General features: G+C 31.6%; 1 protein-coding gene across 3 annotated transcripts in view; it reads left to right on the top strand.

Annotated features, from left to right (window-relative positions):
- Nucleotides 1–8,222: 8,222 nt before the first annotated feature.
- Nucleotides 8,223–27,195, top strand: part of LOC143239969 (ras association domain-containing protein 1-like) — a 44,892-nt gene continuing 25,919 nt past the window's right edge. For 2 of the 3 annotated variants that reach the window (XM_076481678.1, XM_076481681.1), the window contains exons 1-3: nucleotides 8,223–8,392; nucleotides 16,760–16,970; nucleotides 26,258–26,477. In XM_076481678.1, the coding sequence (XP_076337793.1) occupies nucleotides 16,788–16,970; nucleotides 26,258–26,477 (403 nt within the window). In that variant the 5' untranslated portion in view covers nucleotides 8,223–8,392; nucleotides 16,760–16,787. The remainder of the gene's footprint in view (nucleotides 8,393–16,759; nucleotides 16,971–26,257; nucleotides 26,478–27,195) is intronic. The other variant, XM_076481679.1, reaches the window with a different exon arrangement.

The raw sequence follows: 27,195 nt of genomic DNA, 5'->3' as shown, positions 1-27,195 counted from the left end.
TACTTATTTTTAAGTTTTAAAGTTAAAAGTGATTAGGTCAACTTTAAAATCAAAGACGTGTATGCGTTTTCTTTGGTTATATGCTGTGTTCACCAAGGCGAAGATGAACACCTGATTCTTGCACTGTAAATCTGAATATTTACCGCTGACCCACCTTGGGACTAAAATTAAAGAAGGAGAAACGTTTAATATGAAATAATGTCATGTGTTTTTAACCCACTAATAAATATGCAGATTTTATTTTTAACTTATTTTGTGCTTAAAAAGAATGTTTAGCTCTCGACATGAAATGTTGATCAAAAAAGCAACTAAGCTCTTCTCATCCAAGTTGCACATGGAACTGGGTCACGTTACTAGGAAACCAATTGAATTATGTAACAAGAAAAGATAACTGCAATTTCACGTATGTAGTTCCAAATGAACAACAGTCTTTTCTACTGGCAAGTTGAGTGATGCACCAAGAGCACAGATTGCCCTTGTACTGAACCAAACACTATCTACAGTCACAATTGTAACGTGCATCCACTGAACAGTCCGGTCTTTATTTTATTTTTTTCAATACAACAAAACAAAACTAAGAACACATGTTGGAGATTCATAATTAGCTTTATATTAGCTAAGATGAGAAGTAAAGTTTTATGACAGTTTTTAAAAATTTTCAACAGCTCGATAAAATTAAGATTAAGGTTTAAAATACCATAATGAAATAAACTTTAATTTTGAAAAAATGATTGTTTTCGAATTTCGCACAAAGCTACTCGAGGGCTATCTGTACTAGCAGTCCCTAATTTGGCAGTGTAAGACTAGAGGGAAGGCAACTAGTCATCACCACCCACCGCCAACTCTTGGGCTACTCTTTTTACCAACGAATAGTGGGATTGACCGTCACATTATAACGCCCCCACGGCTGAAAGGGCGAGCATGTTTGGCGCGACTGGGATGCGAACCCGCGACCCTCAGATTACGAGTCGCACGCCTTAACACGCTTGGCCTTACCGGGCCCGTGAAAAAATGACTATAATTTATAACGTAATATAACTTTAAATCTGTGAGACGTTAGAACTCATTTCTACCTCAAGTGAAGGGTTGTTTTGGATTGTGTCTTTTATGTGATTGGTAAATACGGATTGTTATTTTGTTCATAGTTGTGTCAAGTCTCTTTCTCATAGAAAGTCAGAGGATTTCAGACAGTATTTGTAACACAGTTTCGGTCGAATATCCTGTTATTTAACATTACATGTCCATAATTCACTGAGGAAGAAAAGAAAATATGCAAATACCACAACAGTATCCATAGCACATTCTACCCGTTTGTTAAATCCACCAAGGAAAATTCTCAAGACATTGATGAATTGTGAATTACCTTTTCTGACTACCCTGAAAATCATCAAAAGCAAGTATTTAGATAAATAATTAATATAAACTGTATGTTAACTCCAACTTGTTTATATTTTATGTCTAGAAAGTAAAGTATATGCTAAAAATATTTGATATTCAATTGAGTGTACTACTTCAGTATTTTTATTAGTTTGACATTAAGTACATGTATATACATTATTAATATTTAATTTGCTTGAAACTGTTACAGTTTTGTTTATTGTTGCATTGCAGAATAACATATCATCAAAGCATTATCATTACATTAAGGACGTATAAGTGTGTTTTTTCAGGAATGTAATGTTTGAAGTCTATTATTATATGCTGTTTACAAAATGTTTGCAAGCCCTCGATTTATTATGTTACGCACTATACGTATTTCTGTTTCAAATAACTGAAAATTTTAATTTAGAAGTTAATTAAATGGTAATATATATTAAATTTATAATATTTGCCAACAAGACTAATACATCCAATTTTTTTCCTTAACAAAATTATATTTTAATATACAATCAATAATACAGATTATAATAACGGTTATTATAAACAGTTATTACAAATAATGGTTCATATTAAAATTTTTACTGAATCTTATATTCAGTCTACAATTGAATATTTTATCCAAGATCCAGGTGTATGACGAGCAAATTAATTCTGAGTTGACATTGTCACACTTTGCTTCAGCTAGCTAGCTCGCTTGGCCTCATGCCTCTTATAAGCTGAGTTTTACCGATGTCTTCGTATAAATACTGACGTCCAAAGTTAATTCACTGAAGTTAAACTGTTTGTTATGTTCGAAATCTATAAACGTTCCTGGTCAAATATCTGTAGTATTCCGATTAATAGGTGTTAATCACAATTATAGCTTCCTAGGCTTATAGCACACTGACTGTAGTTGACTAATAATAATCTTACTACTTGTCTTTCGGCGCGTCGATTTTATATAACAATCACGCGAGGCTCTCAAAGTGTCAACAATGTTCTAAAATACGCTAGCGTTTTCGTAAAACAAATATTGTTGATCCTTACTCTCAAGAATCTTCTACAAATTTAGAAAACAGGCGGGACTTGCACAATACACATCCAACAACAATCGTCACATGCATCAAACCAAAACAAACCTTGTTATTAAAATAAACGTATAACGGTAAATCCGTCACAAAAATAATTTTGAAAATTGTAATATATATAAAGTCTAAAAGTAGTGAAACGCCGTTAATATTTGGTTGTACTTCAAACATGCACATTTTTAGGGAAAACTCGGCTATTTTCGGCGAGTAGCCCTATGGAGGTAAACGCATAAGCCAGGAGTCATAACAGGCATTGAATTTAGTGTAAGGATCTGTAGTAATAATTGTAATCATTCAGTAGCAAGTTGGTGTATTGTGTGGTTTAGGGGTGCATAAACAAAAAGGGTTCATGAGATAATTTCTTTTATTTCCTAGTGGTTAGTTTAATAACAAACATTTGGACACAAAACGAAACAGGCAGCTTCGTTAAAATCAAATGGGAGACGGTAAATTCGAACTACTTTGAACATAGCTGCTGCAAAAAACATGTAGAAGATCTGGTTTGAGCTGAATACCAAGGGAAATACAATAACTTAAAGCCAGTTGCCTTACCAGAATACTCTCTGGTAAAGTTACATCGAAATCTAAAAATTAAAAGAAGAAAAGGAAGTAATAGCACTGAAATGTTAGCAAAATTATAAATGACAGATCTTCAATAAATACCAAACTTCAGTGGGCATAAAAAGAGACGAAGCGTGAAATGAGTCCTTGATTTTTCTGTAGCAGACATGAACATAAGTGGGAATTGCGAATTCGAACGACCTGATAATTAATGTTAATCCACTTCCAGTTTTCACTTCAATATATTTTTTCATTTTCTGAATGTTTCTACAATGGAAAGCTGATAGTTATTATTATTACTCAGTTACTCAGACTTGCGCTATATCTTTATTTGTTGCTATGTGTGATATTTAACTAGCTTGTATTAAAAGAGCCTCGTAGTTTGGGCACTAGTGTCGCAATTTGCTGACCATTAAATCAAATCTCATCTCTGAAAAGTTCACCTTTTCGGCCATAATGGCATTACTCCTCAGAAAGATATTTAGAGAAATAATAATGTAAGTAAAATATTATTTTCATTTGATGATTTTCATCATTTGAATAATTGATTGTTTATACTTTTTCTTGTAAAAAATGAGTCTCAGCCTTTAGACCTGAAAAATCTGGTTAATCTATTTCTTCATAATTATTGGTAAGAGAGAGTGTAATTTAATTATTTACAAACAAAATCCCAGTTTGTGAGTAGAAAAATTGTATGAAGTAATACATCTATTCATTTTTATTAACTTTTGCTTTACTGCAAGTAACTTCCGTTTATACTGACGGTTGAATACGTTATATTAAAAGTATTTAAATAAAAAATAAATAATTCACACGATTATCACAACTGGTTTGAGATTACAGTGAAAAGGCATGTATCAAAATTGCCTTTTGACTTTGTTTGGCATTTGGTTAGAAGTGTCGTGCAATGAAAAAAATATTTTTGAAAATGTTCGTACTCTTAGATCAACGACGTAAGTCAGGTCAAGTGTTAAAAATGTTCAAGACAAGACTATCACTTGTATTTATTAGTATTGGAAAACAAAATAGTACGGATCAACCTGAGAACCCAAAATAACCTGCACCACAAGTTACACCCCAGCTGTGTGGCATCTTGTAAGAGGTGAGAATCTATAAATACAAAAATTAGCTGTAAAAGTGTTCAATGCAACAATACACAACATAAACAAGAGAGATTTCCGTCTAGAAATAAGGTCAACAAGGTGTGAGTTCAACAAGATAAGGCTTCCAGTATATCTACTATTCAACCTTTGCATACCTCAAGCAGATGAAAAATGAACTGAATTTGCATATTATTCTACATGAACACATAGAGGTCAAGTTACCTATGGATTTCTGAATGATTAGACTGTTGAAATAAACGCCGGAAAACCGTCGTCCTCGTATTCTAGATGGATTAAGGAGATTCATCATGTAGTAGTGGCTTGCTTTAGACGTTACACACTTAAAAGAGAGCCTTTTCAATGGAAAATGTGCTTGCGAGCTATTGTCAAGATATATTATCACTGGTTAGAGCATGACTGGAAACGTCAATGTGGACTGTAGTTATATGTTGAGGCTCCAATTGTTTTTAATATAACACACTTTACTTTCCGTATAATGATACCAAAAATAATTTATTGCAAAATATTATTGTTTTGCTCTTAGTAACCACATACTTGGCGAGCACATTAGAGTAAAATAACAGTTAACACGTTCATAAAATCTTTATATCTTGGTATTGTCAAGTAATCTTACCCCCGCGCAAATATCAGAAAGCTCCACTTGCGCAAAGACTCTTACATAATCGCTTCTAGAGGTCTAAAATGTCGGTCGGTAGTTACCTTCTCTCACGACTATATTCTGCTGAGCTAAATAGTAGGAATGCAAAAACAGAAATGAAAGAAAACTTTTGTTTGTTTGTTGGTAAGTATAAAGTTATAAAATTGGAATTTTGTGTTTTGACAACTATAGATATCAAAATCTAATTTCTATACATTTTCTGGACAAACTCTCTAGCATTACAAGTTCTGAGACTTTTTGCTGACCCACTGGATGCAAGAGATAGCCAGCACCTTAATATCGCAAAAAACTATGGCATTTTTCTTACAATGGCATCACAATGTGGTTGATCAAATTCTTACAGTATTCGTCAACTAAAACATACAGACATTATCCACTTGACCAGCAAAGAATATTACAGTCATTGACGCTTTTAGTACGGATATGCGACCTTACTGCAGTGTTCATCCCCTTGGGGAAAGTAGATATCATCAAATATAGAAAACAAAGGCAGTTAGCTTCATGTGGCTTTGCCACAAAAAAAAACAACAAAAAAACACACACACACACACAAAGACTTGTTTGTTTGTTTGCTTTTGGATTTCGTGCAAAGCTACACGAGGGCTATCTGCCCTAGCCACTCCTGATTTAGCAAAACTAGATAGAAGAAAGCAGCTAGTCATCACCACCCACTGCCAACTCTTAGGCTACACTTTTACCAACGAATAGTGGGATTGGCCGTTACATTATAACGTCCCCACGGCTGAAAGAGCAACCATGTTTGGTGCGACCGGTATTCGAGCCCTCGACCCTCAGATTACGAGTCGAAAGTCATAACCCATTTGGCCATGCCGGGCCCATACACAGGCAACTTCAACATTTTTCTGGACCAAGTGCTTATGCCGTAACTGGATAAAACTAACTAAACCAAAATAAATTCAAAATCTTGATATTACTTAAAGTAGGGAAAAAGCATATTATATGCCTGCGTATAGCAACAGCTGTTTCTCATTTTATTATATTTCAATTAGAGCTCGTTAAAAGTTAACAACGAGCTTTCGTAAGAGATCAGAGTTATGTTCAAGAGAAAATTACAAAATTCAAGGTGCATTATCTAAGTAACAAAATTATGTCACCAAACTAATCTCTCAGTGATAAAAAAGTAAATTGCATTTTTGGTCTAATGTTTAAATATTCAAATTTTATTTGTGGTTAATTTCTGGATACAGCTATTTGATCGATATTTATATTTATGGTAAAACCACTAAGGCTACCTGCCACTGTCTCTAATTTGGAAATTCTTATGAAAAAACTGGCAGCCAGTCGACAGAACCCTTCCACCTTTAAAAGTTAGCTATCACGTTTACAATGCACCCACATCGAACCTCGAGATTTGTGTAATTTCAGTATATACCTTTGGAGAACGTCCAAGATATAATTAACTTTATACTTTGCTAAAACATTATGAGAAATGATATATATAGTTGATGGATAACTACGTATGTTTATTCGTTTCCAATGATCATGGCCAGGCATGGCCAGGTGGTTGAGGCACTCGACCCGTAATCTGAGGGTCGCGGGTTCGAATCCCCGTCACACCAAACATGTTAGCCATTTCAGCAGTGGGAACGATATAATGTGACTGTCAGTCCTACTATTCGTTGGTAAAAGAGTAGCCCAAGGGTTGGCGGTGGGTGGTGATGACTAGTTGTTTTCCCTCTAGTCTTACACTGCTAAATTAGGGACGGCTAGCGCAGATAGCCCTCGTATAGCTTTGCACGAAATTCCAAAACAAACAAACAAACCCTCTAGTCTTACACTGCTAAATTAGAGACGGCTAGCGCAGATAGCCCTCGTGTAGCTTTGCGCTAAATTAAAAAACAACAAACAAACAAACAAACCAATGATCATACAAGGTCTATCTACGCAAGCCGTCCCTAATTTTAAACTAATACGTTAGAGGAAAGACAACTGGTGAACAACAACTACTACCAATTCTTGGGCTACTCTATCGAAAAGTAATGTTTTATTTTCTCTCTTATAATGCACCCATAATCCCAAGGCGCGATTGTGCGGAAATGAACGCGAAGCACGGGCTCTTGAATTTTACATTCCAGCGAGATAACAAACAGACCACATACGACTCATTTATATGTAACTTCTTAATTTGTATATTTATTTTTATTTTACATAAACAGCTTTTTCCTGACAATGATTGAAGTTTTATTTTTATTACAATTGTTTCTGGTATTTTAGTCCATCTAGTTTATAATTAAAGTACTGATTTCTGAATTCTTCAAAAATACTTGGAAAACGAACCGATATAGTTTTTTTTGCCCACAAAATACCAATTCCCAACTCTTAAGGGCCTGGCATGGCCTAGCGCGTTAAGGCGTGCGCTTCGTAATCTGAGGGTCGCGGGTTCGCGCCCGAGTCGAGCCAAACATGCTCGCCCTCTCAGCCGTGGGGGCGTTATAATGTTTCGGTCAATCCCACTATTCGTTGGTAAAAAAGTAGCCCAAGAGTTGGCAGTGGGTGGTGAGAACTAGCTGCCTTCCCTCTAGTCTTACACTGCTAAATTAGGGACGGCTAGCACAGATAGCCCTCGAGTAGCTTTGTGCGAAATTTAAAAAAAAACAAACCAACTCTTAATATGCAGATGACCTCTTTTAAGCTTTAAATAGAATTTTGTTATAATTATCTAAATATTAGTCTTAGATATGCGTTATTCAGAGGATTTTAAAGTTACTACAATACACTGAATTCATTATCTCCTTTTTTAACACTTAATTTAAAAGCATTTTACATTAGGGAGGCTCATATTATAAAATTCTAACTATAAGAAGCTTCCAAGCTGTCTCCAAACCTAATAAATTCTCAGAATAAGGTTATATTAATTGTTTGCATTTTAAATATTTTATTGGGTAACTAGTTTTTAAATAATTGTTTTGTCTAACTTCCCACGAAAGCTTCTCTTCACCTTCTCGGTAGGAAAGGAAAGGTTAAATATCTGGTTTAACTTTCTCCCCGGGGTTCGAATACGCAAAAAACCTAGAAAATATTATCTGCGCAGAAGATGCATTTTAATAGTGGCAGTCAATTCTTTAATGTGAATGGTAGGTATGGTGTTATTGGTTCTCTGTTTTCTCTTTGTTCAGTGGCTCAACTTTAAGAACAGCTGTAGATAAACTTATTAACTTTACCATAAATATATGAAATACCTTAATAATATTTCTACTCAAAGATAAAAAATAAGAGCTTAATGTAAGCTTCACTTGCTGGATAATACACACTCCCTTTTAATTACTAAATCAGTTACTAAAAATAAGAGTCTCGAAGCTTATCAGAAGATTCATTCTTTCCGGTAAAAAAAAAACAACAAAAAGTTTTTCACTAATCTTAGAAACTCATACCAGGATATTCACGATGCTGTTGTTGTAAATATTATCCACCAGATGATGCTAGCATTTTGTACAGGTGTTAACAGTGAAATGAAATTAAGTGGGTATAAATACTAGTTTCTTGCCGTTTGGTTAGTGTAATCGTGGGTGTGGAAAAAAAAAAAAAAAATCTTAAATCTGAGTGATACTTTCTTTACAGAATGATGTTAACACTATAGTCAGGTAATATTGAACTTGTTTATGAGTAATTACAATATTTTTCTTTTTTTCATAAATATTTCAAATTATGTACAAAATAAAGTCCCATTTTTTATATTTTACATATTTATTCAAATCAACCATTGTAAATAAAATGACTAATAATACGATTAGTACTACTATTAATGAGCCTATAACTGCAGTGAGTATAATGTATAATTTGCGTAATTGAGTATTATTTGTAGATAGTAGCACTAGCAATTAGTATTGGCGTTAGGGATTGAACCAAGAACAATTATTACTACAACTTGGTGATACATTTTGTGCTGACATTCTCAATTAATTTAACGCCTTCTGGTTTAGTCTTAACATACTGTATACCATTTCTTATAAAAAATTCATAATCTCAGAAAAACGTAAGTTTGACAGGTGTTGATACAAGATGATAAAAACTGTATAAACCTGAACACCTGTGAAAGGTGGACTGTACTTCTTCAGGGTTACGTGAAGTATAATGGTTTTGCAATGAAGATTTAAATAAATTGTCTTGCCTCTACTTATAAAAGAATTATAACTTTATTAGGCTTATAATTATATAGAGTATGATATTGATATTTATTACTAGTGGTAACCTATATCATAAAAATTAATTCTTTAACTCCCATTTAGAATTTAAAACTTTTATGAAAATTAAAATCTTTTGAATAAACTGAGACCACCAAGAAGACTACTTACGCTAAATTCTTTGATACTCAAAACTAGGATAACTTACTCTTTCTGTAAGTAGAGATTGAAATGAGAACCTCATACTATCAGTAAACTTGTGTAATAAAATTTTTTTTTGAAATGTTCATTCAAAGAGTTTGTATGTAATTGGTTAGCAGATATGTTCTGCTCCTGCTATCTTTATCAGTTTGACATAGTTCATCTTCCAATTGGAAAAACCCTCCCCCCTCCAATCAAGTCATTTTTTCCCACTCAGAATAAATTTGCCCCTAAAGCAACAGAATAATTCAGTTTACTGAGTTGACAAAATAAATAAACAAAATAAAAACATTAAACCAGCATCATACAATCTCTTATTCTCACTCGAGCTTCAATAGAGGTTTTACACTTTCATCGCACATCACGGGTATAGCCATGCCACCAATGTAGTAGTCAACTTATTTAGACTAAGTGAAGAACAGTATGTAACAGTTAATGTAATGGCAACTTCACAATGTAAAAACAGTTTTGGTGTTAATTCTGCTTAAAAATTGGAATCTTGCTCAAATCACCTGATGCACCAAACAGATCACATATTGTAATAGGAAAATGCAGAACAATTAGAAAGAAACAACAAAAAAAGAAAGTTGTTATGCTGATAGGTGTAAGTTGACTGTGGGTTATTTTAATCTGTATATGATACTTCTAATAAAATTCACTGCCCTGATCAGTTCCAAACTACATTCTGATACAAAGTCTACAAACTATGGAATAATAATATGTGAGGGGGGTTCTCAAATGTGGAGCAGCAGTAACCTACATCTTTATAAGAAGTCTGATAGAAAACAAATCAAAACCATAACTTATTTGAAATTACTTAAAATCAATATTTCATTTAAAGAAAAGCTGGAACCAGTTTACTCCTGAAGAAGAAATGCCCACCTTTTGAAAGTGCTCATGTTATAGGGTTTTTATTTCATTTTTCATCTAAAGAAACATTCTGAAGGCTGTCTTCTGGCTTTGATGTTTTAGTTCTTGGAGACTTGCATTCGAATGTAATGCACTAATGTCACTTATTAAAAGTTCAGTCTGTACAAATATTTCTTTGAAAACTTTATAATTAATTATGGTTTGTTTGTTTTTTAGTGCAGACAGCTTTGGATACCAGGCTATTCTTCTACAAAAGACTAATAATAAAACATTGATTGCTTGATTTGTTTCCTCTTGTCTGCTCTCCTTTTGTAAGCTTTTATTCTGTGAATAGAAATATTCAGTGATTGCTCAGGCTTGCATTTTTGATGGTAGCAAAAATATAAATTGCACTAGTATAAATTCCGGGTTAGAGAAATTGTCACTCTTAGTGTATGGAAATAAAACAAACTATATTACTCTCAGTCTAAAAAAGTGAAAGCAGTGCATTACGTAATGATCAAAATATTGGATGATAATTTTTTTTTCATGTAAACAGTCGTAAAAATAGTTTGTTTTTTAATAACATAAGTGTAGTGTTAAGTTACATGAAAAAAAATTCTCATCCAAAATTTTAATAAACAGATCATGACATGGTATTGAGAACTAAAATATAAGCTTGGCAAATATAATTTTTATGAACTGTGAAAATAATATTAAACCCAGTTTTTACTGCCCAAACTGCCACGTAGGTAACTCTAGAGTAATTACTCTTTAATAAAACTGATTGAAAGATTATACAAAAAAGGAATACATATATAAACCAAAGGAATGAAATCTACAAGAAAAATTTAACACTTTTACATATTTGAAACTTGCATAACATTTTTCCTAAAATTTTAAAATTAAGAATGTATTTGAATGATTATTAATAATTTCATGGTGAAGCAAGAAAAGAACCATTAAAAATATAAAACAGTAAGAACTTATTAAGCCTGGACTACAAACCACAGTGGCACATATTAACAATAATGTTATCAGTGCATTAATGGCTAAATGTTACCAGATCCTTTATAGCTCCACTTATTTCTCTAGCTACATCACTGGGAAATCTATTTAATGGTTTTCCTGAAGATCTGTCATGTCTGTTGTTATAAACAACTAAATATAATTACTGTGACAACACTACAGTGTATAAAATTAAAATGATTGTTGTTTTTTGCTATCAAGTCCAAAAGTTGTCATACCATCATGATAAATTTTGTGAATATGCAATATAATACATCAGACTTAAAAACACTATAAACACTTGCTTATGATCATATATTTCTTACCTTAAAGTGGCTTTAATAATATCAGTATTTCAATCTTTGAAATAGGCTTGTAATTTATGTGCATACTTTTTTTCCTCCCTAATTATCATAATTATGGTAATACTCGTAATAGAAATAGGGCAGGTACACCATACATACAGTACAAACTATTTACTCATAAACCTTTAACAACCAAATAATAAATCTTCAAAAGTATTTGAGAGATGCATACAAACCACATACAAAATTAAAATTCATAGAACTACTTGAGAAAATCAATAAAGCAGATACAAAAAAATCCAGAAATCTCTCAATCTCACTGACTGATTTTGTTGAAAGCTTCTAGATGTATAACAGACTTATTTTAGTTATAAGTGCACAGAAGAGAATAATAGTGCAAATACCATATGCTAGTGTGAAGTAGTTAATTAATTTATCAACACTTAGTATTTGCACAATTCATACTACATCATCCAAATTACATTACAAAGTATAGTATGTGCCATCACATGTACAGCACACCTGTACACTTGCAGTGCACAGACATCATTATTTGCCTGTATCATTGTTATACATACAGGATCTGCACACAAATAAATGATGCATAAGATCATGTCACCTTGTATGTACAAGTGGAAAAGTATTTTAAAAATGAAAGTGTAGGAATGGGTGCACCAAAAAGTGAAGAAACAAGGTGAGAATTTGCATGGTGTAAAAACACTTCTTCTGTACAACCTCGCAAAGGGGTGTGTCCAATATCCCATTCATACCTACTTTGTGTTTGTGTTCATAATATTGTACAACTTATGGGTACACACAAAGGTGTGTATGATTCTTCTACTTTTGTATAGGCAATAATGAATCCATGACCATAGTGTTGATACACAAAAACCTTAGGATTTTTTATCTTTGAGTTTAATCCATGTGTATAGCTAATGCATGAAATCCTGTTGCCTTTTCATGCAATTGCTAAAGGTGGGACAAGTTGTAAAAAACAAAACAAACTGTGAGATGTGGATCTGCATAAATATTTGATTCTTCTGATCTTGTTTAACAGAACTTACAGTACTTTTTGCCTCCAATAATTTAATTTATTGAAACTTCTAGCTATTGTATGACAACCATCATTAAGTTTGAGAAGTTTTACTCCATCTGGCTTATTGTATACAAATAAAGTTAACATGGACAGGAAGTTGGGCATGTCCCCATGTGAAGTTATACAGAGAAAGTTTTATTACAACATGCCCATTCCTACTTTGTTTCCTCACTTTTTGGTGCAGCAATTTAGACATCTTTTGTTCTTTTTTTTTAATGTTTTTTTCCATTTGTTGATATATCATGAAGAACACATGATTATCTATATTTATACATGTTACCAAATTGCTAGATATTCACCTTTTTTTTTTTTACTTTAATTAGACTTGTACAGTCTGATAAGTTGCTGATTTCTGCAGAATTTGAAAGGACATTTCAATTTAGTTAGGAAACATATTGAAATTAATGAGATTAAAAGTGGCATATTAATGTTTTTTTAAAATTGTTTTTGGCTGTGGTAAAGATGCTAATAAAGTACTATATGTTATTAAAAACTTAAAGCTGGCATTTTGTAAATTATTCATAAGTGTAACAGTTGAAAATCATGTCACCGAGGTTTAACAAAACATTATTCAATTTTGATACTTGTTTTGGGTTTTGAAAGGCAACATTAGTGCATCAAGTGCCCTTTTGTCAATAAGGATATATTTAATAAATTATAAAGTTTGCTGGTGAAATTAAACTTAAGCATTTCTAGTAGTATTAAGGATGTTGAAATAGTACAGAATTACATATATCAATGGATAACTTAGAAATATTCATCAAATTACTTTCAATTACTGTAAGAGTAAGGTAATGCATTTCAGTTATCACAATTTGAATCATATGTATCGTGTAGTAGGGAACTCAATCAGTAATGTGACTGAAGAAAAGAATCTTGAAATAGTAGTAGATAAATCACTCAGACCTCTGAAGCAATTGTTTTTTGTTGCTATTAGTAAAGTTAATAGAATTGTAGGATATACACATGACTTAAGTCAAAAGATATAATTCTCTGTATAAAAATCTTGAGTTAGACCTTAATTGGAATCCTGTGTATAGCTTTGGTGTCCTTATTTGAAAAGAGATATTTACTCATAGGAAAGAGCTCAAAGAGGGGTTTCTAGAATAATTCCAAGGCTGGAAGGGCAAAAAGGTTAATTTATAGCAATAGGTAATATCTCTTAACTTGTTTTTTTCTTGATGAGAAAAGATGGATAAGAGGTGATCTTATCCAAATTTATAAAATAATCTGCAGGATCAGTAGTAGGATAAAGTTCTTTAATTTGTGTTATATCTTCTGAAGTTAATAGGATGAAAGAACACAAGTTTAAGATTTGGGAAAGCAGCTAAGACAGTTTTATTTTTGTAATACTGTGATTGGCTTAAAGAATAAGTTGTCATTGGCACTATTGGAGGCCATCACATACAGGAGTTTAAGAGGAGAATTGGCAAGTTCCTGAATTGTAAAGGGTGGGTTTAAATTTTTCGTTTTCAGAAGTAGATATGCAAGACAGCCTTGATGTACCAAATAGTCATTTGTCTGTATGTTTCACATTAAATGTGTTTCATTTATAGATTGTGAAGGTAGTATTTAAAAAAATTCTCTGTATAACATAACTTAAATACTTTGAAAACAAAGTTCATTATTTATTGCTTGTATTATTCTAGTTTTATGTACCCACGTGTTTTTTGTACAGTATGAAATATGTAAAGGTGTATTTAAGTAACACAGCATTTTCTTCATTAAAAAAATGTTTTAGGAATTATATCAAATAAAGCTTAATCCAAGACTTTGTTTTTCAGTAAATGTTTGCAGTAACCTGATTAATTTCTTTTCAATCATTTTATTTTTATATAATTATTGTAGATTTAAGTAGTATATGTGTATATATGTTTCCAATAAAAAAAAAATAGTCATGTTTTAAAACTGTCTCCATTAAATGTTTTCGGTTTTCTTAAGTATGCCATACTGGTTTGTTTGTTTTTTTTGGGGTTTTTTAATAATGGTACCTGATCTGCACATTCAAGTTGATACCATCTCACTGGTGTAATTCAACTGTAATTAAATATATAAAAAATAAATATCTTAAGTGTTTTGATCAAAATTTGTTCAACTTTTAACATGAACTAGTGTAATTTGTCATTAAATGTAATATTTTTTTCTTCCAAATTATACTATAACTCAAATTTCAACTGCACTTGTATCCAGGCTACAAGTCTGGGTTATGATTGGCTGAAAGAACACTTAGTGATAAAAGGTTCATACATTTAAGACAGTTTAAAAGAATGTTAACTGTATAATATTTTGTATTATCTCCAAATTTAAAAAATAATGTTAAAAGAACAAAATTTACTTTGTTTCAGTATTGATGTTTATGCTTAAAATTGCACTTTCATATTTGTAATACATAAAGTAACTTGCTGGTATTTCCTAAACATCTTAAAGACTACAACTAAAAATCATTAAGTGATAGTGGGTATATCTTTTGCATAAGCCTTTCTTAGCTCAGTGCCATTGCTATAATGTTTAGCTCTTTTTAATATAGCATTTGGTCTATACAACATATTGCTGTTTTGTAAAATATCACACTTGTCAGTGCAGATGACGTACAATTCTGAGAATAATTGATACAAACATTTTTTAATTAATAATGAGCTAACTTACTCATTGCAGACTATTAGAGCAAAAAACTAGTTAAATCTGTCAAGTTTTTATCCATTTTGGACTAATTACCAAAAGATTATTCAAGTTTGGTTTATTTTGTGATTATTCAGAGTGATGTTGTTTTGTTGAAGTTTTTAGATGTTTTTTTTTTATTTAGCCTTTGCATAAATTAATTGTACACTTTACTACTATATGCAGTGCAGTATGCATAGTGCACTAAATAATTCTGGTTGTGGTTCTTGAGGACATAATAGCTTGATGACTTGCTTCCCTGAGAATTAATGTGAACTTCTGAATAAAGCAAGCTACCTGTGAAGATCAAAACTAAATACATATGTTATAATGAGCATTGCTAATTAAACATGATGTTCAAAATATACCTACACTACTTATAATGATTAGGATATAGATATTATGGTTATTTCATCAGTTTGCTACATAGGTAAGTTAAATACTTTAACATTGTCAGCACTGTGGTAAAAGCTACTCTTGTTGAGGCGAATGTCCATATATAAACTACAGTGTGGTGAAAATTATAATTGCCATACTGAATAGCTTAGTAGTATTAAGTTAGTCTCCAAACTGTATATTAAGGTAAAAATTAGAAACAATCTGTTATGCTTTATAATGAACTGTAAAATTAAAATTAGTTTTTCGTAGAATAAACATTTTATTAAAATAATAAACCATAAAAATAAAATGAAAAATAATGAAAGTAGATTCTATTCTAACCAACCCTATATATACCCGCCGTGATACAATTTCCACTTGTTAACCTAATGCACAAGTATGAACTACTGCATTATGGTAAAAGTTATTTTTGGCTTTGCCAGCTTGGTAGAATTAGGTTATTCGTAGATCCATAAACTAAACTAATAATTTAAAATAACCTTTATAAAAAATATAAATTACAATTAGTTATAATGATAGAGCATAATTACTGTTGTTACAAGAAAATAACTAAAATTCCCTGCTTCTCAAATCTGCTAAGATTTTATATATATATAATAACACAGGCCCACTATCAGAATAGCATTATCACACGCACAGAGTGTATGACACCCTTGGCACTGTTGATCATTCCATTATAAAGTTGCTGAGTGAAGTTATACCACCCAAGCATCACCTGTCCTGCTGGCTATAAAAATTTACTTTGAATATAAAACAAATGTAGAATAAGCCAGAACAACAAAGAGCAAAAGGAGATTGGCCAACTTCTCTAAATAACCTGAAATTGTTAAGTCTAAATAACCTGACATTGTTAAGTCTATGCACATGTCTGCAACCACGAATGCACTAAAAGTTTGGAAAATTCCTCTGACCTTAAGTTACTGTACTAGATAATAGTAGATAAGAAATATTATACACGTGCCTGCGAGGATAAGGTGTAGAAAAGAAGTAACATGTTCAATACAACAATGTAATTTGGAGAATTTAATATTTAAAAACAATTTATATCATACATTGATAATTAAACAGTGCTATCTTTATTGATTTACTTTTCTAATTATCAAACACTGAATAAATGTAACTTTTACATAAATCTACAGTTGTGAAGGTGATGTGTTATCAGTTAAATATTCAATTTATGTTCTGTGGAATAATTATCTCATTATTATGTCTGGTTAATGTGTTTTTACAAGTCTATGTAAGTGTATTTTAAGATAAATCATTGAAAATGTGAAATAGACTGTATATTATCTTTTTCTGTTTTGTTTACAGGTAATCTTTTCGTCAGATCCTGTAATTGATGGGTATGTCTAATATGTATGCTGAGTATAGAGCTGGGAGGAGGACCACTCCCCCTGCAACCCCACCTTTTGGAAGAAGACGAGGAACATCAGATGCTGATCCTCGTGTTAGACTCAGCTTTAATCCAACAGGATTTCTGCAAAACTTTGGAAATCCTTTTCGTCGTAGATCAAAACCAAAGGTATGTAAAGAAAAGTTGTCTTCTTAATTTTGCTATAGATTTTCACTAGCTGTTGCAGTTAATATTAAAAGCTGAATTAAAAAAAAAAGAATTATGCTGTTAAACATCTAAGAGAATGATACTTGAAAATTTGTTTTACCTTCAAATCTATCATTAAGTAACATCTTAAGCAGTAGCTTCCTCATAATGATCAAAGTTCTTAACAGATATCAGAATTTCACAGTGGATCTAGTCTGATATTTTAATACATGTATTTATACAAGTTATACCTTAACACAATATCTTAAATTCATTAGATTAACTGTTTTAAGTAGTTTTTGAAGTGGGTGTAATTTATAAGTTTATCTCATTCTCTGAAATAGGTATTAAAGTTGTATAAATTTGTTTGAAACATATACAGTTGATATGTTTGTATGAAAATATGTATTAAAAAAAAAACACTGGTGAGTTAAAGGATTGTATAACCCGCATTACCATGTAGTACACTGTATTTACTTGAAATTACCTTGGACTTGACCATTTATGAATCTGGTACAATAATTTTTGCATATGCTACAAATAATGAGTAGGCCTATAGTACTTAAATATATTTTTCCATTAAGAGTATAGTAAAAATAACGTACTAAATATTCTGCATGAAAACTAGTGTTCTATCAGTTCTTATCTGTTCTGATTTTGTCAAACATATAAAGTATTTCAAGTGCAACTTACTGGTCCAGTCTTCTTGAATCCAAATTATCTTAGTTGCAACTGAGCTATTTCAGAAAAAAATATTGTGGCAAAAAACTCTCACAGTTAAAAGATCTGTGCAGACTTTTGTTATACCAAATTATTCATATTCATAAAAGCCTGTATATTAATTGATAGTTACAACACTTGAAATTTTAGTTAAACTAAAAAATTCTGTAACATTCTTATTATTAAATCCTTACCCTCTCTTTCAGTCCTCTCTAATCCTCCTCCGGTGGTTCAACTGCAAGTTTATGAACTTAAAGGACACGTATTCAGGGCTCAGTTTCCCATAATGGAGAGAGAGAGAGAGTGCATATAGCCTATTGTTTAGCTCTGCACTAAACTAAGCAAACAAACACTCTTCTACCCATTACGTCAAACTTTTCATCAAGCATTTTAATTTGATGTAATTCTACAGAAGTATTTTACACAGTTTTTACAATGTATAGTAACAATTATCAGTCAAAGAAGGGAAAATTATAAAATATTATGTTGCTATATTATGTATATACTTGAAGGCGCATTATACTGTAATACTTTACCTGAAAGCAATTTTGACTTAGAAGAAAAAGATAACCACCTAATTAATGTATATTCATTTTCAGCATGACTTGGAGTGAAAATAAGGATATATTACAAAGTTTTAATGCAGTAATGTAATTTTACCTTTGATCTATAAAATGAACTTTATACCTTGAAACTTTATACACATTACCAATGCACCATAAACATGTCTCCTGGGTGATTCCATAGGGTGGTATAAATTGTTACATATTAATTGGGAGGTTTTATTAGCAGTAACTTTCTTACTTGAAAAATGTTAGTTTGCCTTTAAAAAAAAGTATTTAAGGTATGAGTAAAATGCTTCTACCTCAAATAACTAGTTGCAAAATAATAGATTTTTAGCTAGTGAAATGCTACCAGATGTATATTAACTTCAAACCACAGGTTAATGAATTCTGGGAAATTCTAGTATATTTAAAGTACATTTGAAGACAATGTATTTCTCATCTAAAAGCTTTATTTTAACTTTAACTTCATTTAACTGTTTATGGATAGTTTAGTTTTTAATGAAACTTATCCAGCTTAAAGCACATTACATTTATTAAGGAAATAGAGAATGCTGAGTTTCATTTATGTGAATGAAAACACAGTTACGACAGAAAGTGTTTGTACCCCTGCATCCTGAGTGGTTTTTTTCTTATAACTTAAGTATCATGAGTAGGATAATGAAAGTATAGTATATTATAAATATTATACCAACACACATCTACATAAATTTTTATGTAAATTGAATGACAAATAAACTGTTTATAAACAAATAACCAAACATAGGAGGGGCAGAAAGTGTTTGTGCATCCACTTTAATGGACAGTTGTGTAGCCTTTCAGGTGAATTACTTGGTGCAATCTCTCCTCATAGCCCTCTATGATCGTTTGACAGTACTCAACTGGTATTTTCTTCCATTCTTCTTAACAGAAGGCCTCCAACACAAGTTTCTCAGATGACACTGATGAACCCTGGTATTCAAATCATGCCAAACGTTTTCAATTGGGTTGAGATCGGGTGACTGCGATGGCCACTCCAGATTGCTTATATGGTTTCTCTGCAACCAGGATTGCACATATTTTGATGTGTGCTTACGGTCATTGTCGTGCTGGAAGATCCAACGACACCCAAGCTGCAAATTCCGAGCATCATTTTTGATATAAGTGCCTAATATATCAATGTACTCTTCGTTTTTCATGATTCCATTGACGCTGTGAAGGCTGCCTACACCAAAAGATCTGAAGGAACCCCATAGCATGATCGAGCCACCTCCATGTTTAACTGCAGGGATGGTGTTCTTTGGAAGATTTTGTTTCCCCTTTTTACGGAAAATATAGCAAACATCACTGTGGCCGAAAAGCTCGATTTTAGTCTCATCTGACCAAAGAATACTCTTCCAGTAGGTAAAGGGTTTATCTACATGCTTTGTTGCATACCTCAATTGTGCTTTTAAATGAACAGGATTTAAATATGGAGTTCTACAAGGTCAGCATGCTTTGAACCCAGAAGAGCATAACATGTTTGTAACTGTAGAGGTGCTTACTTCAACCGTAGTTTCTGTATGTCATTACATGTTAAATGAGGGTTCCTGCTAACTTCTCTGAGAACCTTCCTCTTGGTTCTCTCTGGAATTTTGGCACATTAAGTTGTGTAGCAATCGTGATACTTTTTAAGTTATGAGCACAAAACTACTCAGGTTGCAGGGGTACAAACACATTTTCGTAACTGTATTATATAATTATAACTTTAGAGAAAATGAATTATAAAATTCTATTATTTCAAGAACTTTAAATTTAATGTGAAGGTTATTATGCTTATGTTACTATATATTCATAAATTCCAAAGGAAATATTTTGGAGAATGGAGCACAGCTTTAGTGTTCAATAACTAATTTCTCTTGATTTGGGTGTACTTCATTTTAGTTCTTTGTTTCTAGACAAAAAGGTGGTCTTTAACAATACTTACCCTAAACTATTTAAGAAACCAAGTGAGAAGGTACTGTGGCCTTTAAATTTAACTATCATCTTCCAAAAAGTTGGTTTGCAGTAGAAAAATTCTTGATAATTAGAAGAGAGCTCATGCCTGTTGGTTTGAGTTGTGAAGTTAACAAACAAGTATCAGGTTTAGTATCATAAACCTGGAAAGTTAGCATTCTTTAAATGATATTCAAAATTTTTTTGACAAAGTTTATACAATTTTTTATAATGAACTTTTTTTTGATAACTTAAATCTAGAATTTTGGGAAGTCATTTATAAGGCATCACATCAAAGAATAATTTTTTAATTGAGATTTACAGTGAATTAGTAGAAACCTTAAAGTGAAACTTACAAGAGGCAGCAAAATTATTGAAATGATATATTGTGTTTGTGGAATTTTGAGCAAAGCAGTTCAAAGGTTGTCTGCACTAATTCTTCCTAATTTAGATTCAATAGGCTAGATGGAAAGCATCCTCTCATCACCACCCACAGCCAATTCTAGGCTCTTTTACTAACTAAAAATGAAAGCAAGCATATCCAATGACAGGATTCAAATTTGCAACTTGAGTGGTAGTTGAAGGCCTTAACCACCAGGCCATTTGAATATGATGCTAAAATTATAGGGACCATGGGTTCAAATCATCATATCTGAATATGTTTGCCATGTAATCTGTGGCAGTGTTATTGTGTGACAGTTAATTGCACTATTCATATATAAACGAGTAGCCCAGGAGTTGGCATTAGGTGTTATTGATCAGCTGCCTTTCATCTAGTTTATCACTAAAAACTTAAGGACAGCTTGTATAGAAAACCCTTTTGTAGCTTTGTGTCAAACTTAAAATAAATAAAATTAAAATGCTAGAGAGAGCTGATAGTGAAGAGAATGTTTCTATTATCTAAACTATCCTAGATATCTTAATAGGTAAGTCATAACATAGAAAATGAGCTTCAAATTCAATAAATTTAAATCAGCGCACGTAAAGTATGGAAATTAAGTGCATGCTTGTTATGTTAGATGAATGTTGATCCTATGGAAAACAAAAGGATTTTGGGATGATCATTAATAAAAATCCCTTTATCTGATATTAAATCTGATGAAAACATTAAGTTCTTTTCATAAGTATTTTGGATTTAAGAACAAAAATGTTATTGTGAGACTCTTAAGGTCTCTTGTAGACTACTGTGTAAAGTTTTGATTATTTTGTAATGAGGAAGATATCTACATGCTTGAAAAATACAGAAATAAGATACTTGAGTAAAATGAGGTGTTAGAAAGTTGACCTAAAGATTTGAACTTGTTTGCTATGGACTGTATGTGCATAAGAACTAGAAGTGATTTGATTTAAATTTTTAAGATTGTTAGAGGCTTATATTAAGAGCCTATGATTTGAGTAATGAGAAAGTTCATAAATGTGAGCTTAAATATTATTGAAAACTACATGTACCTGTATTCACTTCAAATTAACATATCCAGATTTTTTCTTCAGCAAAAGATATTTTTCTAGTGGAACTGTTTGGTGTGGGCTATTATCTTTCAATTGCTTCTTAATTTTTTTTGGTTTTGGAATACTGATCTGAAGGACTTAGTTTTTATTGCTTGGTTCTTTTGGGTAGATAGAGTAGTGATCTTGGCAGATTTAATGACCTCCTATCACATTTAACATTCTTATGTTTCTTATTTCTTATGGATTTTAAATTCAATAGAAATTCAGTAAAGTATTTAGTTACAGCACATCTGGTATCAGTATCAGATTGATTTTGTATAATTAGACATCAGCAAACACATACAGTCTACTGGTAAGTCTCTACAAAACACTGTGTAATTAGATTTAACAAAAAAAAAATTAATACCCTCGCATATACAATTTGCATCTAACAGCTGGATCTATTAGCTGCATCTTTGAAAGAAATACTTGTATGTTATTACATCTTAGTAATGTGAGTAAGTATATTGTCTAGCCAAAATGGTCATGTCAGTTTCTTAAACCTGATGTTTATTATATATATACATGTATGTGTAAATAAAGATCCAGCACAATTTACTTGTGCTTCAGAATCTTAAAATTACGAGTTTCTTGTAGTTGAGAAGCATCAAACTGTATTTTGAATTAAAAATGAGAAACTTGCAAGTTTTGAGTTCTGTTTTTTCTTCCTGTGTGTTTAATAATATTATACAATTTACTGTAGTAATTACTCCACCACTGTAGCAGCAAAATGCTAACAATAAGAGGCTCTGTATAGCAATTACTTCTGATCTTACAGGATTCCATATTGGCAGAATATCTTTGTTCACGATTTTTGTTGCTTGCAGTGTTTAGTATGCATGTTCAATATCAAAGAAATAACATATAACCCTTTTATAATGTAATAGGACAAAATGGAGTTTGGATTAAAAGTAATATTTTAGGTTTCATGTGATAAAATTAGTAAAGATTCTTGCTACAATGTGATTGCTAGTATGTAAACAAAATGAAAAATAAATTCTCTCCAATCTTGTGAAAAATGAAAGTAGTGTTTCTTGTTTGGAAGAAAACTTATAATACTTGTATGATACTAGATTACTCTGTGGAAGAGATTACTGTGATTCATAAGGTGAAAATAGAAACTTTATAAAAAATAATAATAATAATAAAACAAAGCAATACCAGAAAAACATCAGTGTTTTAGGATTTGTTTTGTTTTTTTGTAATTTTGCCATCAGAATCAAACACTTAAAAATAACTATAAAAACATCGTATGCTTTTAAGTAAGAATTTGTTGATAAGGACTAAAGTTTAGAAAGAACACATTAAAATAGTTAATGCATTTACATTTTACAGCTGGAAGAAACTGTAGAAATACATAAGTGTGCTGAGAAATTGACAAATAAGTTCACTCACTGTAATAGGCATTGTTTGAGTGGCATGTGATGACAGGCTTTCAATCTCCCATTTCAATACCTCCTGTCTAGCTGGAGATAGTTATGATTAATAATAAGTACTGTTTATTTAAATAGGTTAACTGTGTAACAGTATTGCATATTGAATGTTTCAGGGAGAAAGCTTTTGGAAACTGTTTAAGATGGTTTTCTTTACCAATTTTTTAAGGAATCTACTAGAAATAATGCTATTTTAGATTTATTGTCAACTTCCTGTATAGATATGGTAGAGAGGGTGGAAATTATGGAATATCTTTGTGCAAGTGATCATTGGTCTGTTAGTTTTATTGTTTTGCTGGACATGAAGATCAGGAATAATATTTTGTTTATAGATTTAAAAAAAAAATTTTTGAAGTGTGTGTCAAGAATTATCTATTATGAATTTGGCAACTGTGTTATTTGGAGACAGTGACCTAATGTGAGAATTTTTAAATATTCAAGATAAACATGTTCCTTATGGAAAGAAAATGGTGGCTGTGAGTATAAAACCAGGTTGACTTCACAAAAGCTGCAAGGGTTAAAATTAAAGAAAGCATAATAAGTTTAAGAAATTTAAATTCACTGATGTGATGAGAGACTTAAGATTATAAAAAATCAAGCAAGTTGGTAAAACAGGAAATTAGGACATCAAAAAGGATGTATGAGAAAAGGTTGGCTAAAAATATCAGAATTAACAGTGAGGGTTTTCTTTAAATGCATTTAATGATACTACAAGTATTGAACTGGGGGTAGGACCTTTTGAGGGATAGAATAAGTCTTGTATCTAATGATTTTGAGTTGGCTGGGTTACTAAATTTTCCTTTTCTTCAGTTTTTATTAATGAAGATTTTATGATTGCATTAATTCTGCACTTGTTAAGAAATAATTGGGAAGTTTAAAGAAAGATGAGGCTCCTGGGCCAAATAATATTTCACCAAGGTTTTTGAAGAAGGTTTAGAACTGGATACAAGTCCTCAAATAGTGGGTAGGTACCAGAGGATTGGAAGTTGACTGATGTTACTCCTCTTTTCCAAGGGAGGTGATAAGAATTGTTCCAGTAATTATAGCCTTATTAGTCTTGCATCTGTTGTGGTAAAAGTTTTGAAAAGTCTGTTAAACAATGCTTTACAAAGTGACTTAACAAAGTTTAGAAACATGGTTTCTGTAAGGGACAATCTTGCCTTAAAAATCTTTTGACATTCTTTGAAAAGGTTACTGCTTGTGTGGATGTGCATAAAGATGTAGATTTGGTCTTTCTGGATTTTCAGAAAGCAGTTGACACGGTGCTACCTAGAAGGCTATCAAAAATAATTATCTCTGTAGATGTGGAGGACAAGTTGGCTTATTGGATAGAAGAATTATGAGATGGAAGAAAGCAGATGGTTGTTATAAATGGAGTTTAGTCAAACAGGATAAATGCCACAAGTGGGGTTTCTCAGAGCTTACTCTTATGATCTTTGCTTTTTTGATTTATGTCAATGATGTAGGTGAAGGACTGGTCAATAAATTATTTAGATTTATTAATATTAAAGTCTTGGGTGTTGCTGGCTGTGAGAAGAATGCTGCTTTAAAAAGGAATTTAGATCATTTCGTGAGTTGGGTGAATAAATGACACATGGGTTTTATTTACAATAAGTGGAGGATAATATGTGTGGGTTAACATAATTTGGATGGGAATTACTATAGCAGTGTCATAACAGATTTTGATGTAGTATTTGATAAGCTTGTTAAATCATCTAAGTAATGTGCTGCTGTTAGTGATACAGCAAATAGGATTTTAGAACAGAACCATTAAAATACACACACACACACAAGAGGTCATGATTTAATTTTACAGGTCACAGGTTAGACATCATTTGGTGTATTGTGTTCACTCTTGGGCTCCTTATCTTAAGAAGGGCATTGAATTGTGAAACAGGCTTCAGAGGATGAATACTAGAACAAATCCTGAAATGGAGGGTTAAAATCTCTGAAATGGTTTTCTCGTGAAAAAAGAATAGTTAGGGAGATCTGATTGTGGTGTTTAAGATTGTTAAGGGAATTTATAGTATTGATGCATTATCATTTTTGTTTTTTTGGTCTAATAGTTTTTCTTTTTCTAAGAGGGTGGTTGGTGTTTTGAATGGGTTGCCTTCAGATATTTTAGAGAAAGTACATTTAAATGAATTTAAGAGATGGTGTCATAACTTTATGAATGTTAAGGGTTGGCTTCAAGGTTTTGTTTTTATTTAATAGTTTTAGTTTAGTTTAGAGGATGGGACAGCCTAGGTGGACAAATAGGCCCTTTCCTGTTTGTAAAAATTAAGTTAATGCATATAACCCTAAAATTAAACTTGTTTTTGTAACTTTCCTTGCTCGTGTGACCATATTGAATGCTTTTGTGGGTTGCTTGTTCCAATGCTCACTGTAAAGAGCTAGCCAAGATATTTTATGAAATCACTCGTTTTCAACATAAAATTCATAGGAAACTCCAACAGTAGTTGTTTACCTTAATTAAAATATTAATGATACTTTTGTTTATTTTGTGTCTCATGTCATCATAGATCTCATAATAAACAAGTTCATGGACCCACAAGCAAATTTTGTATGAACTATTTAGAATAATGTGTTTAAAGTCAATGGAGGTCCATATCTGTAATTCTAAGGTTTTATATAACTATGACTGAAATATTCCTTTAATTTTTGTTTGCAACTTTAATAAATTGAATAATCACTTTTCCTTAACATAGATAATAAATAAATTTAAGATGAACTCTATTAAAAAAAAAAAAAGGGGGGGGGCTTACACCATGAGTAATTAGAACTTCTGAAGATGGTGAAAATCCAATTTCAAGAACAAACAGGATATAAGATATGAAAGTTGAGTAATTTTAAATTTTATTGAGTTGATCATAAACTTACATGTAAATCAACTTCTTGATTATAACATTATTTTCCAGTGAATAATTTACTTCAAATAGCTGTTATTATTTATTTTTAAGTTATTTGATTTTGCATGTAAATTGTTAACTTTTTCTGTTATATATCTTAAGAAAGTATTAAAACCTTTATTTAAAGAATAAACTTGCTTCATCTTTGCATTAGGTATTTTAAAAATATTAGAAATTAATTCTTCTTTGTGGGTGTACTATAGCATGACTCACGACGTAGTCATCCTATTATCACTGGAACCATGACAAAGAGGGAATTTATAGAACTTGCCAGTTTTGGTGTAGTCAGCGAGTTTGATCCTGCAGAGAGAGGAGTGGGGCACAATTTTCAAGCAGCTCAGTTAAAGAACCCAACCTGGTGTGACTTGTGTGGAGACTTCATCTGGGGAGTTTATAAATCTAAGCAATGTTTGCGATGCAGAAGTAAGTTACCAAAATGAACAACCATCTTAAATATTCAAGAATACTATTAAAGTAATGAAAAGAAATTGTATCTTACCATCATTTAAATATGTAAATGATTGAAATCAGAAATGCCAATTCAGAAATGTAGTGCACCAAATTAAATGTAATATTTGTGGGATATATTCACTGTAAAAACAACATTACTTTTACATACATGCATTTCAGAACCAATCAGTGCACTTTACAAACTTAAACAAAAGTTCCCAAGCAGCATATATTTAGGAAACCATGGACCACCATAGGGTAACAGTCATTCTCCTTTTATTGTCAGCATCCTCTAAAATGCAATTTTTAAAGAAGGCAAAAACCTAGAAGTGACTCATCAAGTAAACATTCTTCAAATAAATAAAAACCAGAGTGGTACCTTTAATTGTCGTATCACTTGCACTTGTATAGGATGATCCAATGAGAGAGACTTCACTGATTATCTTAGTGGAGAATATAATACACTAATGTTTTTGAATATTCATGTTTAATATTTTTAAGTAAAATATTGGCATTGTTTTAGTTGTACTGACTGACTGTTACAAATCAAGTGTTCTGTTTTCGTGACTCAAATTTGTGTCGTTGGTGTATTATAATTTCTCTAAAAGAAATGAGTGGGATATCTCATTGAATAACCCTGTACTTACAAAAAATATTTACAGTGCTTTACACATTATATAATATTAATTTA

Source organism: Tachypleus tridentatus, chromosome 13, assembly GCF_004210375.1.
Source record: "Tachypleus tridentatus isolate NWPU-2018 chromosome 13, ASM421037v1, whole genome shotgun sequence".
NCBI classification, from domain to species: domain Eukaryota; kingdom Metazoa; phylum Arthropoda; class Merostomata; order Xiphosura; family Limulidae; genus Tachypleus; species Tachypleus tridentatus.
This window is presented reverse-complemented; position numbering and strand designations above follow the sequence as displayed.